Genomic DNA, 15,337 nt, shown 5'->3' with positions numbered 1-15,337 from the left:
TATGAAGACATCAAATTTGTAATCACCCATGTTAGACTGTGAATCGCGCTGCCCCTGCCTACCTTCTGTATGCCTCCCATGATTTGGTAACTATTTCATTTAATAATTCGAAAAGTAAACTTTGGATAAAATTTTCGTAAAGGAAAAATCTGAGAATTAACTCAAGAATAAATTGCAAGGACATCTGAGTCATTCTAAATCACCATCTATTATATATATATATATATATATATATATACAAGATGATTCTTAATGATTGTCCCAACTTTCTACCATTGGAGAGAGATTACCGACTGCAACCTTAATACACACATGTACGGCCTGTGCACATACATATATCGTGCATGTGTGTACTAAAGTTGCAGTCAATAATCCATCTTCCATAATAAAAAGTTGAAACAGTCATTAAAAATCACTTTGTATATATATGTGTAGTTATTTATATCAAATATAATATTTTGTATTATAAAGTATTTTGTAATCACGAAAAATTAATTACCAAAGTTGGATCTTTATGATGTAATTCCCATGCAAGAGTCCAAGTCGCACCTCCGTGATATGTATTATGATGAAAGTATACACGTTTTCGCCACTCATCTCCGCGTAAGGCAATTTCTTTGCTATTTATTACTACCACATGATCGCCGCAATTGTCTATATAAAAATTATTAAGTACATATTAGCAATTGACATAAAAATTTTAATAATTATGTTTATTACATTTTTCAAGAAAAATTTAATGCATATTATACCCTATCTATTTTATATCCAATCAATTTCTATTCACGAAAGTTTCTTAAAATTTTAGAGATAATGATATTACTGTATTTTTTCTAAAATACAAAGTAGAAATTTGTTCTAGAAACTTGAAAGTATGTTAATAAATTTTTAGGGATTCTTAAATCACTTCAAATAGATAAAAGAGTAACCATACACGCGCGAGATATTAAAAATGTTATAAGGAATATATCTTTTTTCAAATACACTGGCGCAAAAAAAAACGGGACAAAAATTTTGACCGAATTTTTAAGCAATCTTCAAAGTGATATAACTTTGCGAAAAATCATCCAAATTACATGAACTTTTTTTTAAATTGAAGGGCAAAGACTCTACTTTAAGAAACCCTAGACAAAACCTTTGACTTGTTAAGTGTGACCTTTTTATATCGCATAAAAACCAAACATATATTTTTTTAGTAAAAGTTTGTTATTATTTTTCATAAGTTTCTTGTTAAAATCTTGCTAATATTAATCCCGATTCTTAAAGCTCATTCTTTTCTAAGCAGTTAAAAAAATACGATAATACGATGTTTTTTGTTGATTATGCACGAGTTTGACATTTGCACTGTATTTTAGGGTATTTTAGCGAATAGATACAGTATTTTTTGAATACCATGAAACGGTATCAATATATTGCCCATTAATTTTATTCGTGTTTAACTCAATCATACCGCCGTCATCAGAATGACCCAATGTGCACGTGAAGGTTGACAGTCGGATTTTGCACATTATGTAATTCTGAAATTCATTGTGGAAATTTGCACTTACTGATCTGAATATAGCGAATAGCTGACAAGCCAATTTCACTGAAGTCAACAAAAGGTTCGCCATTTTAGCAGCCTGCTCAGATCAGTGTTTGCACTGCAATTATTTATGTAAATGTTTATGAGTTTATGTATATGTGTGGGTGTACATGTATGTGTATGTATGTGTACTTTTATTCAAATCTTATTCGTTGTTGTATAAGAAAAAGAAAATTGCTAATTTTTAGAAACCCAATTACTTAAGTCAGGTAATTTTTAAATAAAGACAGATAATACAAAAAATTTTGATAAATTTCTAATGTTTAGAAAATCAATGATTAATATTCAGATAGCTAGTAACTAAATTTAAAAAATTTACTGTGTAAGAGTAAACTGTTTGTTTACAGTAAATTGGTGACTGTTTTCGTATATTTGAAATACAGATTTTAAAATAATCGCGTGCTAAAAATCAGCAAGTAAATTTCATGTCTTGAATAACAAACCGCAAAAGTTATGTTTTGTTTTGAAGAAAATTGATACAAGATTATCTTTATTGAAAATCAGATTTTGCGATTTAAAACGTTTTGATTTCGAATAAAAAATGCTGCATTTTAACTAAAATTCAACTTGCACAAATTGTTGCCCTTCTACAAGGAGGAAATACGGTGCTTTATGTTGTGGAAAGAATGCAAATTCCTTGTTCTATAGTTTTTCGTGCTCGGAGAAATTTCCAAAAAAAAAAGAAAGATTTGATCGTCGTGTAGATCGTGTAGGTTCTAGCTGGAGGCGAATCACTAGAGAAGACCGCCAAATCATCCATGCTTCTGGCGAAAACCTGCTCAAACTGCGCGTTAAATCCTTGATAGATTAAATCTTGAAAGAAAATACAATAGAAGAAAGTACAATGGGGCACTGAATTAGTTATCTAACCACCACTAGCAGTGACAGCAGTACGCTACATTAGTAAAGTTTTAAAACCGCATGTACCACCAGTGGGACATCATATTAAACAAAATTTCGCGTTTATATGCAATAATGCATTGCAATAATTACCCGACAATTCCTCTGAGAAAACAGGATTACCATTCTGCCTCATCCTCCTATGAGCCCAGACCTTAATCCCAATGAGCATATCTGGAATTTAATGGGATAGCTCAGAGATCTGGAGAGACCAACTAATTTTCATGATCTGTCAGAACTGCTGGTACAAATTTGGAATAAAATACCCTGACAAGAAATTTAAGCATGCATCAACATGGAAGAACGTTTGCAATAGGTCATTAGACAACGAGGAGGAAACACCCACTATTAAACAAACACACATGCACATAGACATGTACACAAACATACACATTCATCTACATTCATAAATCCACACATAAATATACACATACACATAAACATACATATACTTATACATAACAAAAAATTCAATTTTATTTTAAAAATCGGCCATTTTCAAGACCACATAATGTGCAAAATCCAACTGGCAACTTTCACGTAGTTACTTGCACATTGGATTACTCTGATGACGGCGGTATGATAATAAAGTTACGTCACTTTAAAGATTGTCTAAAAATTTGGTCAAAATTTTGGTCCCATTTTTTTTGCGTCAGTGTAGTATCTTAAAGATTAATTATATAAAAATATAAGAAGAATCATTTTACATGAGTTTTTTTGCGAAATTGTGAATTACAAAAATTACAATCAATTGTAAGGGACTTTATGTGAATTTGTAATAAGGGGGGAAAAGTTAGGAGGGAAAGAAAGCCGGAAGGCAATAATGGGCACACGTTGTTCCGTTCGAGGAGTCGTTTATTCACTGGAGACTTCTTTACAGTTTTGAGTCTTGTTACTAACTGCCTATATGGCGGGAAGAAGTTTTCTTCGCTCCCCAGATGCCCGTATGAGTGCGCCAAGAGCGCCTACATTTACCAATAGGAGGCCTAAGCCCGTGTCGTCTGGCTGGTGTCCAATAGGAGACCTGGCAAGACGGTGGCGCATTGAAGTAAAATCTCGGGGCGCTTCGTGTGGGGGAAACGGAAATGTGAAACTTAACCTACGTTCACAGCCAATTTCTTACAGCTCGGCCAGCCTGGCATATCGTTCAACTCGGAACGTTGTTTACATGTATAATAAAATAACCTGAGACCATTAAGGAACCTCTTAAAACTATCTTATAACTAGATCTTAATACTAAAGTCTTAATAAAATGTAGATATAACTGTAAAATAAATGTAGGAATGAATACATATTCGTTAAAAATATCTTTGGTTATAATGTCATATAATACTAGGGATTGTGTGTGTTCAAAGAGGAGACAAAAATATGAAGATCTTACTTAATGAGTAAAGGTTTAACCCACAGCTTTATTCTGTCTGGCAACAGTATAGAATTGTAGGGCTTCTGTGTGATTGTGAACCCAGGAATATCTTGAACGACATACCTATTTTTGTCCAATACTTTCGTTATCATGTAAGGGCCTTTGTATAATGGTTTCAACTTTTTGTCTTCTCCAGGCTTAGAAATAGTATCACGTATTAAGACATAATCGCCATGTTTATAACTAGACGGTTTTTTATGACGCTTATCATAATAAGTTTTATTATAAGTTTTTAGATTGTCTGAGGCCTGTTTAGCTATTTCCCGGTTTATCGACCGTTGTTGATCTATCTCTATATAATTGAGATCGGTTTTTGCCTGGTTATTTAAGAATTGAATTAGTGGAGTATCAATTTGGTTCATTTTATCTATTCCAAGTAAGAGTTTGGAGGGTGAGCATTTAATTGATGAATGATATGAATTGTTAATAGTTGTTTGGATTTCACCAAGTTTATCGGCCCAATTTAATTGATCTTCCACTACTTTTCGTAACGACGATTTAAGAAATCTATTTATGCGCTCTACGGCTCCGTTAGCCCAAGGAGCGGCTACTGCTACTAATCTGTGCTTAATATTTCTTTGCTGTGTGTATTCAGTGAACTCAAAGGAGGTGAAAGCCGTGCCTCTGTCAGTAATCAGAGATTTAGGATTTCCGAAAATATCAAAAATAGAAGTTAGTTTCGCAGTAGTTTCTTTGGTACTCGTCGTACGAGTTGGTTGTAACCAAGTGAATCTGGTGAAAGAGTCTACCAGGACTAAAACATGTTTATACCCTTGTGGGGTCATCGTCAGAGGACCAAAGTGATCAGCATGCATAATTTGCATAGGCATGCAAGGCGTTTTTTCTGATTGTATTTCACCTTCTTTGGTGTTTGTGGTTGAATTAGATACTAGGCATGTGATACAATTCTCAATATAGAGTTGTACTTTCTTACGCATGTAAGGGAACCAATACGTATCACAAATTCCCTGTACAGTTTTTTCTAAACCGCAATGTGAGTTATTATCATGGTACGTTCGTATGATATTCGAAATCATAGAATCAGGTACGTAAAATCGTGATTTATCTGGAAACTTTCGATAGACAAGACCCTCAATGAGCTCATATTTATCATTTTCTGTGTGTTCCATTGAGTTAGCTAGATCTTGAATTAACGGATCGGCGATTTGACGATAGTAAAGCTCCCTTTCTAGGGGTATTGATTCTACTGTTGCAACAATTCTACTTAAAGCGTCGACATGTTCCATTTTCTTGCCAGGTCTATGTACAATTTTAAAGTTGTAAGTCTGTAGTCGTACGATCCAACGTGACGTTCTAGGGTTTAAATGTGCTTTTTCGACCGCTAATACGACTGCGTGGCAGTCAGTAACTATAGTGAAGGGAATTCCATACAGATAAATATGAAACCTTTCGACGGCCTTGACTATCGCAAGCATTTCTAATTCGTACGAGTGATATCTTGCCTCCGCATAATTATTGGCTTGACTATAATACGCGACTGGTGTCAACTGACCGTTGTCTTGGCGCTGCATTAGTATCGCGGCAATCGCTATCGCACTAGCGTCTGTATGCAATTCCGTTTGTCTATTCGGGTCATAGAGTTGTAATATTGGGTAGGAGATAAGAGCTTCTTTTAGTTTTCTATAAGATTCTCGTCGATGATCGTTAAAATCAAAAATAGAATCTTTTTTAAGCAAAGAATACAAAGGTTTGGAAACAGTTGCAAAATTAGGAATAAATTTCCTGAAGTAATTAACTAGACCTAAGAAACGTTGAGTCTCGTTTACATTTTTTGGTTCCGGAAAACCTTTAATTGCAACGACATGTCTATCACTTAGTGTGATACCCTGGTTAGAAATAACATACCCAAGGTATTCAATTTCTTTTTTAAGAAATAGACACTTTGAGAAATTAACCTCGAAAGAATAGATTTTGAGTAATCTCAAACATTTGTGAAGAACTTTCAAATTCTGTTCTATTGTCTCAGACGGTATTAAAATGTCATCGATATAGACCAAAATTTTGTTTTCTCTAATCAAAGGTTGTAGCACCAAAAGAAGTCTTTTTTGAAACTCAGCGGGTGACTCCGAATAACCAAACGGCAATTTCTTAAATTCATATTGTCCGTCGGGAGTGGCGAAGGAAAAGTACTTAGTGTGTTCCGGATGAATATCTATGGAATGAAAGCTTTCCTTTAAATCTAATAATGTAAATATATTCATATTAGCCAATCTTGTTAAGCAGCTTTCAATTTGTGGAAACGGGTACTTCTGCTTTTCCACTCTCGAATTCAGCGGACGTAAATCTACGCAAAGTCTTATTTTACCTGAGCGTTTTCTTACAGGTACTATACGTGCACAGTAGGGTGACACGCTCTCTTTAATTATACCCCGTGTCAATAAATCATCCGTAGCCTCTCGGATTTTAATTTGCTCTTGTAATGCGAATTTTCGCGGCGAATACGCATAAGTGGACGTGTCCTTCAAAGTTACAGTGACCGGTGGCAACTCTTTAACTTCATTTTTTCCTTCAAGGTAAGTATTGTTAACTTCTTCTATTAACTCTAATACTTGTTTATCTGTTTCAGGACCAAAGTCAGTTTTGACATCTTCTAAGGAGAGAAGTGATCCATTTTGTATGACATCCATGTATATATCGGCGGATGCAACTTCACGAAGTAATGACAATTTATTCTCTTTACTACTTTTAGAAGGATAATAATCTAATCTCAAATTGTTTTTAGTCAAGTAATCACGACCAAGGACTATTGGAGTGGACCATTTGGAACTTTTAATTATGTGAAAACGAACTTTAGTAGGGATATCTGGCAATATTGATACTTTAATAACGACTTCCTTATAACCGATCACGTCGATTGCATTATCGTTAAGTGTGTAAAAACTTGTTGTATCCTTATGATCAGAAAGATTGAAATATTCAAAAATAGTACAGAAAACTGATTCTTTAATGAACGAAACGGGACTCCCGGTGTCCACAAGAGCATCCCATTGACATACTTTATTATCAACCGAAATAACTTTAATAATCGAGTCGCTTAACTTTAAGGTGTGTGGCGTTCCACTAGTAACGCACGCAACGACGTTAGTGATGTCCTCAGCGGCTTTCTTGGGGGTTGTTTCCTTCTCCGTGGCAGCAACGGCTGTTGGAGCATTGAGACTGGTTGAAGCCTCTTTCCTCTTTAGCTTCCAGCAGTCGGCTTTCAGATGTCCTTTGGCTTTACAGTATGCGCATGTCATGTCTGTCGTCTTCGGGTGCGACATCTTAGATGGCGTACTCGACACTGCTTCTGCGCATTCCCTTGGTTTTTCTTTTCTTTGCAACGTTGGGGATGACCTTTTAGTCGGTGTGGTACCATAGGCTTTAACCAATTGCTGCATGCGGTCCAGGAATTCATCTACCGTGGATGCGTTGATTGATGCCGCTACTCCTCGGATTGAAAAGTTAGTTATACCTCCCACGAGGAGATTAATGATGTCCTTCTCGTTTAAATGTAGTGGTTGTATTAGCTTCAATTTCTGCATAGTATAATCAGCGAAGCTTTCTTTTGGGAAGTTCCATTTCCTGCCTTCTATTTTCTGCATGACGGCAGTGAAAGATATGTGTCGCTTGAATCTTCGAAGGATAGCGTTCTTGAAGGCGTTCCAAGATTCAGCGCTTGGGCCTTCGTCGAGATCAAACCAATCTCGTGCCAGTTTATGCAGGTTGCGAGTTGCTGACAGTAATTTGATGCTGTCATCAACCTGATGCACCGTTGCAATACGCTCAATCTTACGTATCCATGTTTCCACATCTTCATCTTCAGCGCCTGAGAATGATGGTATCTGTGACGACAGTAAGGTAACTGCTTGCGCTGGTGGTATTGCAGCCAACATGGGTAGTTGCAAACCATATGGATAATTCGGACTGGACGGTGGGATGTAGCCCCCGTATTGACTCACTGGTGGATATGCTGGTTCAACTTCCTCATTACCAGTCTTCTGTGGTGAGTTAGAGGGGTTCACCACATTTGATCTAACGTCCGGTAACCAAGGATGTGATACACTCTGTGTTTGCAGTTGGTTCCTCGTTAGACTCGGTGCCTGCGTGTAAACTATATTTTGATTTTGAACAGGCGTATTTAATTGCGTTGTGATTTGAGCGGTAAGTAGGTCAAGTTTGTGTGAAAGGGCTTGTACTTGCCTCTCGAGGTCTCTCTCGTACCGTGATTTCTGACGGGAAGAAAAATAATCCCTTTCTTCTGCTGTCTGCTTTATTGCAGAGTCCACGTTGCTGGGGGAGTTTCTTCGTGTTTCCCCCTCCAATGACGAGAGGGTTTCAGCGGCTTCTTGCCGCTTATAATAAGCTCGAAGAGCATCAATGCAAGCGGGCTTATTAAATGCGTCAGGCAATCCATATTCCTTGAGTTTTTCCTTAAGTTGATGTAAGGTGAGATCGTTCAGAATTTCTGCATCCATCTCCTTCAAATTGTGTTGATTTCAAAACGTGCGTGGTCGTACAAACACGTGAATGTCCGCACAGTTCTGCGTTCAACAGAGAGATTCGTACTACTCTCAATATAACACTAGTAAGGTATACGACATGAACGGATTTCCCGCCGGTTCGCAATATATAGCCGGTCCCAGTAACGTGCACAAACGCGCACTAACTTGTTTTCACAATGGCGAGTGACCGTTATCACGCAAACCGTGTAACAACCGAAAATAATATTTATGCTTTCGCGTATAAAGGACACGAAAGGGGTAACCTCTCGCCGGAGAGCCCGGTCGCGAAAGAAGGAATGATTTTTTCGCCGGAGAACCCGGACGCGAAAAGAGAAGACGAAAAACTGCGCACTATTACGCGGTAGAAACGTCTCGAACAGAACAACCGTGTGTAAGGAGGATCCCACTTCTGAGATCTGTAAGGGACTTTATGTGAATTTGTAATAAGGGGGGAAAAGTTAGGAGGGAAAGAAAGCCGGAAGGCAATAATGGGCACACGTTGTTCCGTTCGAGGAGTCGTTTATTCACTGGAGACTTCTTTACAGTTTTGAGTCTTGTTACTAACTGCCTATATGGCGGGAAGAAGTTTTCTTCGCTCCCCAGATGCCCGTATGAGTGCGCCAAGAGCGCCTACATTTACCAATAGGAGGCCTAAGCCCGTGTCGTCTGGCTGGTGTCCAATAGGAGACCTGGCAAGACGGTGGCGCATTGAAGTAAAATCTCGGGGCGCTTCGTGTGGGGGAAACGGAAATGTGAAACTTAACCTACGTTCACAGCCAATTTCTTACACAATAAAATAAGATTCTCGGATAATTAGGAGTCCGCGCTATAAGTAATGCGCAACAATTTTATTAAATGGACTTTATTTCATCGTACAGATGTTAAAAAATCCAAGTAAACTATAATATAATATTATATAATGTCTAATAAAAGGAATAAACACACGCACGCACGCACACATTTTCTCTCTCTCTCTCTCTCCCCTCCCTCGCCTTCCCCGATCTCTCTCCTTTCTTACTCCCTCTCTAATCGTTTGTTTAACGACCAAAAATCGTGATCTCTATTTAAGCATGCATAAATGTGCATCAAATAGAGATCACGATCTTTGCTCATTAAAAAAAACGATTAGAAACGGAGGGAGAGAGAGAGAAAGAGAGAGAGAGAGAGAGAGAATGTGTATGTGCGTACGTGTGTTTGTTCCTTTTATTAGACACAATATTATATCATAGTGTAAGACCCTGACTTCCGTTTGACTTCTGGTTCAGAGATTCTGCTGGTGGTCGGAATCCCTTGTTTTATTACCGCAATCCAGCCGCAACGTTTCTGTCCTCCGGAGGTCCTGTGCCTTTTGTCCGATTCGCCCGTTCCTCCGTTCAATCGCGGAGCACGCTGCGCACACGTGCCCACCGATTCACTCTCGTAATTAGTGCGGGGGCGGGTTAGACAAATAAGTAGACGTAATCAGAATTACTGTAACCGAACGTAACTTTTTATTTTTAGGTACAAGAAATTAAACTGCCTAAGACTGATATTACGGTAACCGCGGGACTACCGCCGAACTCCACCACAGTTCGAACGAGAGTGCCCGGATCTTCACTCCAGTCGCTAACCGGAATTCGTTCGCCCCGCTTCGACGCTTTTTGGAAGAATTCTCGAACGATCGGCATCAATACAGCGGAGCTGTCACTCCGCTGTCACGCCGCTGTCACGCTTGGAGGTGCCGTCTTACGGGCTCAGAGGCTAGCGCCTTACAATAGTTAATTTATTTGGACTTTTTAACGTTTGTACCGTAATATAAAGTTCTGTGGCGATTATACAGTCATCAAATAGCAGGAATAAGCCGTGTAAAATAAAATAAAATTTTGGAACAAACATGAAATATAAAGTAAAGTAGGAACGCGAGCGAGAAAAATATTTACAGAGAGAGAAGGCTACAGCCTTGTCAGAGGATTTAGCGAGGGCGAAGATAAAGTTCAGTTGGAGTCAAACTAGAACACAGAGCGGACGCGAAACATTGACATTATAACGCGAATAAAGACATAATCCGAAACTCAACTTCGATTTCTTATACACATACATTTCTTTCGTCCGCCGAGATACCAGATCCTACGACTCCGTTCTGCGGCACTCACACACGCGCTATTCAGCGTATATAAAGTTCTTTTAATAAAATTGTTGCGCATTACTTATAGTGCGAACTCCTAATTATCCAAAAATCTCATTTTATTGATAATTTTTGTGATTCACAATTCTCGGTGATTTACTATTATCTTCCGAAAGGTAAAATTAATTAAAACTCCGATATTGATCTAAGTGGATCTGAACATGGATCTTTAGCATAGAAAACAGACGTGCAACCCTTATGTCACGTTCATTACATAATAAAAAGAACATAAAACGTTTATGATATTATGTACAATATTGGTTTTTCATAGAGTTTCTCCAAGTTAATATTTTTCGCAAATGTATTCATTTAAAGGATGTTTTATCCTGGATTCTCATATATTATATGGAATCAAATTCATTTGTCAACTTATCTTTATTTAATTAAAAACTTGCATAAACACACACAATTTACACGCAATAATGCTTAATGTGCAACGTAAAATTTAGTATGAATTTTTTAACTCTAATTATAAGAAAAAAAAACTTTAAAACCTTATGCTTACAAAGCTAAAAATTGCTCAGAAATTTCGGATCAAATGTTCAAATTGTTCAAATGTGATTAGCAAATTTTTTTCCATTTGAGATTTTTCAAAGTGATTTCTGACATCATAGGCATAAACTTTATTCTCATCCTGTTTTAATTTTTATGTTTTTAATTTAATAGTTGTGTATGTTTGTTTTTCTAGTACTTTCATATAACAGTTGACACGATAATTTACTCATAAGAATATGAAAAACTTGATGTTTTGAGTATACAGAAAAAAAAGAACTTTAAGAATATTTTCATTTTTGAAATGTAAAATATTGAAATACAATTATATAGCGTTAAACAAATATAACTTGCTTACATGAAAAATTCTGCATAATTTTATTTTGAAAAATATTAGTATCATCCAATAGTAATTTTCATGAAATAAAAAAAATTTCAAAAAATATCTCATACAGCATACTTCATATTCTAGAAATGTTCTGAATATGAATATAAATGGCTGCGTTCAGCAAAAAAAGCAGCTTTGCAACTGTTGTAAAATTCTTCAACACGATTGGTTCTTGCTCTTAGTTCCTGTTAGATCTAAACATATAAACCAGTTGTGTCAAAGAATTTTACAACAGTTGCAAGGCTGCTTTTTCTGCTGAATGCAGCCATTATAAAAATATCCTCAGAATGATTAGATTATTCTTTGGTTATCTTTATTTTAAAAATTATAATTCTTCCAAGGAACTATATAGAATATCTTTAAATTAACAATTAAAATTTTTTAATATTAAACATTAAAACAATTCTTTTGTGCTCTCTAGATTTATTATATTTAATATTACTTATAATGACTTATTATATTGAAATAAATTTATATTTTGCTAAAATTTAATATTAGTAAAATCTTAGAAGAAAATTAAACTATATATACAAGATTGTCATTGTTTCATACATAAGCGTATATAAGAATATAATTTTGTGCTTATATGAAATTATTAAATAAAAATAAAGACTCATCGGCAACACTTAAATGTGCTCTATTGTCTCAATGATTATATGATTGTTAAATAGAATATATTAGTTTAATATCAATACTAATGTTTAATACTGTAGAAATTATATTTACTTATACCTAAGAATTCCAAAGTAATAAGAAAGAAAAAATAGGTTATTATTAACTTACTCAGTGGATGATATATTGGTTTATACAATCCCATAAGATAATATTTTATTACTTCAGCACTTTTGTATGGATCTTGCCATTTTGCATTATATATATGCCAAATACGAGCAAATGTTCCCCAATGCTAAAATAAATACATATAGATTTTGCAAAATATTTACAGTAATTCAAAATAACAAAACAATTGTATTCTGATATGTTGACAATCACTGAGAGTATTAAAAATATATAGTGCATGTGATGTACATTAATAATCCATAAAAGCAAAATTGCTTTTAAAAAAGGTAACAAAAAAGATATAAAATTTAAAGGCTCTTTGAAAAACAATTGCACAACTGCTTCTAAAAAATAAAATTCTAATAGTTGTTTTGATCTTTCTTTAAAAAAAAATCACAAAATTGTATATTGTTTTTGTGTATTTAAAAAATTCGTATGGTTTTTAAACCACATTAATTAAAAAAAATTATAAATATATTTTCTCGAAAAATAATTAAAAATTTTTAGCAAATTATGAGCAGTGAATATTGAAACAATCTAAGCACATTGTGAACATTTCGGTTATAAATGATATATATGTGAAAATTGCAATATTAATGTAAAATATCAATGAGATACAAACCTGTCCTCGACGTACAAGTGACATAATAATTTTTAACAATACACGTCTTATTTACTTTTAAAGGTTTTTTTACGGAGCAGGGGAGGAAGGTATGTTTAACGTGTTTTCAGCCTACTTCGTGTAATTATGTTGTTTCGGCATTACTTTTATAGAACAGTTATTATGGGTTATGTCTAAAGAGAATGCTATCCATATACTACTAGTTTACACCGAGCACTTGGTACGCGTATCAAGTAGTGAATTTAAGCTGATCAGCCATTAGGTTTGTTCTAGTTGCCTACACTTTTACACTTCTACGAAAAGTATAAGTTCTCATTGGCTGGTTAAAAATATAAACCAATAAGAACTTATATTTTTCGTAGAAGTGTAAAAGTGTAGGCAACCAGACAAACCTAATGGCCTAGTTTACATCGTGCATTTGATACGCGTATCAAATAGTAAATAACTAGTGAATGTGTTTAATCATTGGCTGATCAGCTTAAATTCACTACTTGATACGCGTATCAAATGCACGATGTAAACTAGGCCAATGATTAAACACATTCACTACTTATTGGCTTAGTTTACATCGTCAAAACCTTAGTACGCGTATTAAGTTTGGTGCGCACCAAAGCTTTAGTACGGGCGCGTTTACATCGAATGTACTAAGCATGTACTGTGAAAAATATAATACAAATTTAATTCATGTTGATGTCTCCTACTAAGACATTTTCACACCGGTTTTTAGATTTTAGCACTGAGGTTATGCTCAATTGCCAAATTCTCTCTAAAATGCGTTTTATGCGTTTACATCGACATTTGTATCTCTTGGTACGCGTATCAGTTTAGTACGATACTCCTACTTGATACGCTCGTACCAAATTGATCCAGCAGCGTTTACATCGTGCGTACTAAATATTTAGTACGAATTTGATACGAATATGGTACCTGATACGCATATCAAATGCACGATGTAAACTAAGCCAATATGGTACCTGATACGCGTACCAAGTGCTCGGTGTAAACTAGGTCATAGGCCGGTATTCATAGTCAAATCTTATTTCAAGATCGTCTCAAGCAATGTCTTAAGATGCTAATATGGCTCTGTGATTGGTTGATGGCATCTTAAGACAGTACTTAAGATGATCTTAAATATAAGACCCGACTATGAATACCGGCCATAGCCTGCGTTCGAAAGCTTTAGCTGGTGTTGGGAAAAAAGGTTAAGTTGGTAGTATTGAGAATTCCCAACGCTGTGTCGGTTGTGTTCGTTTTCTCTCAGCTGGAAGTAAAGCCAGAGATACACGATGCTTGTTTTCGTGCTGGTTTGTTTGCTGGATGGAAATACTCTGTCTTGATTGGTGCATATACATCTATCTTCAGAAATGCACCAATCAGGACAGAGTATTTCCATCCAGCAAACAAACCAGCACGAAAACAAGCATTGTGTATCTCTGGCTTTACTTCCAGCTGGGAGAAAACGAACACAACCGACACAGTGACCTCTGTGAAGTTAGCCAGCCAACTTTAGCCTTATCAATTTTCACCAATTGGTATTGTTTGGTGGTTGTTTGGTGGTCTTTAGTAGTCCAGTCCCATCGTTTGATGGTTAGCCGTTCTCCTGTAATATCAAAAATAAAATTTGGGTGTGAAGTTAGCCCGACATTGTTTATTTTTGCACCAATTTTAATTTCAAGTAGCTTATTCGATTCGGAATCGTTTGGTGGTCATGAATATGCTAATGAAAACGTTTGGTGGTCAACCGTTTTTGTAGAAATTAGAAAAAACCGTTTTTGAGTATCACTGGTTTTGGTATCACTAAAAATTCCTCAGATATACATTATTTATCATATAAATTCACTTTCAAAGGCGTCAACAGATGTAAAATCGTTTGGTGGTCACGAATAAACTAATGAAAACGTTTGGTGGTCAACCGTTTTCGTAGAAATGAGAAAAAACCGTTTTTGAGTGGCATACTATATATATTGCAAAATTCCACAAACGAATATTATTTTTCATACAATTTTACTTTCAAAGGCGTTATTGGATGTAAAATCGTTTAGTGGTCACGAATAAACTAATGAAAACGTTTAGTGGTCATCCGTTTTAGTAAAAATTCGAAAAAACCGTTTTCAATTGGCATCATTGTAAATTCACTAGACGTGTAAACTAGAGCAATAACTAGTGAATGTGTTTAATCATTGGCTGATCAGCTTAAATTCACTACTTGATACGCGTACCAAGTGCTCGGTGTAAACTAGAGCAAAAATGCGCCAATGGCCCCCCACCATGACTGCTATCCACCATCTTGTACCCATACGGCGACTGGATGGGGGTTGGGGCCGGGGGCTGGGATTTGGGGCTGGGCCGGCTGGGGTCTGGAGTAGTGGAGATAGTAAACAATGCGAGCCTGCTCCAAGTTGTACGCAGCCATATAAGGCCCGGTTCCACAACTCACGGTTAACTGCTAACGGGAGATTAATCGACTACCTATCTTTCTCTATA

At 36.0% G+C, this 15,337-nt stretch overlaps 2 protein-coding genes across 4 annotated transcripts in view; one reads left to right on the top strand and one right to left on the bottom strand.

The window, feature by feature from the left end:
* Nucleotides 1-13,194, bottom strand: part of LOC114253904 (39S ribosomal protein L13, mitochondrial) — a 29,935-nt gene extending 16,741 nt beyond the window's left edge. Inside the window, exons 1-4 of one of the 3 annotated variants that reach the window (XM_036286389.1) lie at nt 12,854-13,132; nt 12,235-12,358; nt 2,576-2,656; nt 500-654 (exon numbers count right to left, since the gene is read on the bottom strand). In XM_036286389.1, the coding sequence (XP_036142282.1) occupies nt 500-654; nt 2,576-2,656; nt 12,235-12,358; nt 12,854-12,877 (384 nt within the window). In that variant the 5' untranslated portion in view covers nt 12,878-13,132. Of the gene's footprint in view, nt 1-499; nt 655-2,038; nt 2,396-2,575; nt 2,657-12,234; nt 12,359-12,853 lie in introns of those variants that run through there. The other 2 variants (XM_036286391.1, XM_036286390.1) reach the window with 2 other exon arrangements.
* LOC118645412 overlaps nt 1-15,337 on the top strand; it is a 392,632-nt gene that overhangs the window by 204,074 nt on the left and 173,221 nt on the right. The window lies entirely within an intron of this gene.

The sequence above is a fragment of the Monomorium pharaonis genome, chromosome 4 (assembly GCF_013373865.1).
Source record: "Monomorium pharaonis isolate MP-MQ-018 chromosome 4, ASM1337386v2, whole genome shotgun sequence".
Classification (NCBI taxonomy): Eukaryota; Metazoa; Arthropoda; class Insecta; order Hymenoptera; family Formicidae; genus Monomorium; species Monomorium pharaonis.
This window is presented reverse-complemented; position numbering and strand designations above follow the sequence as displayed.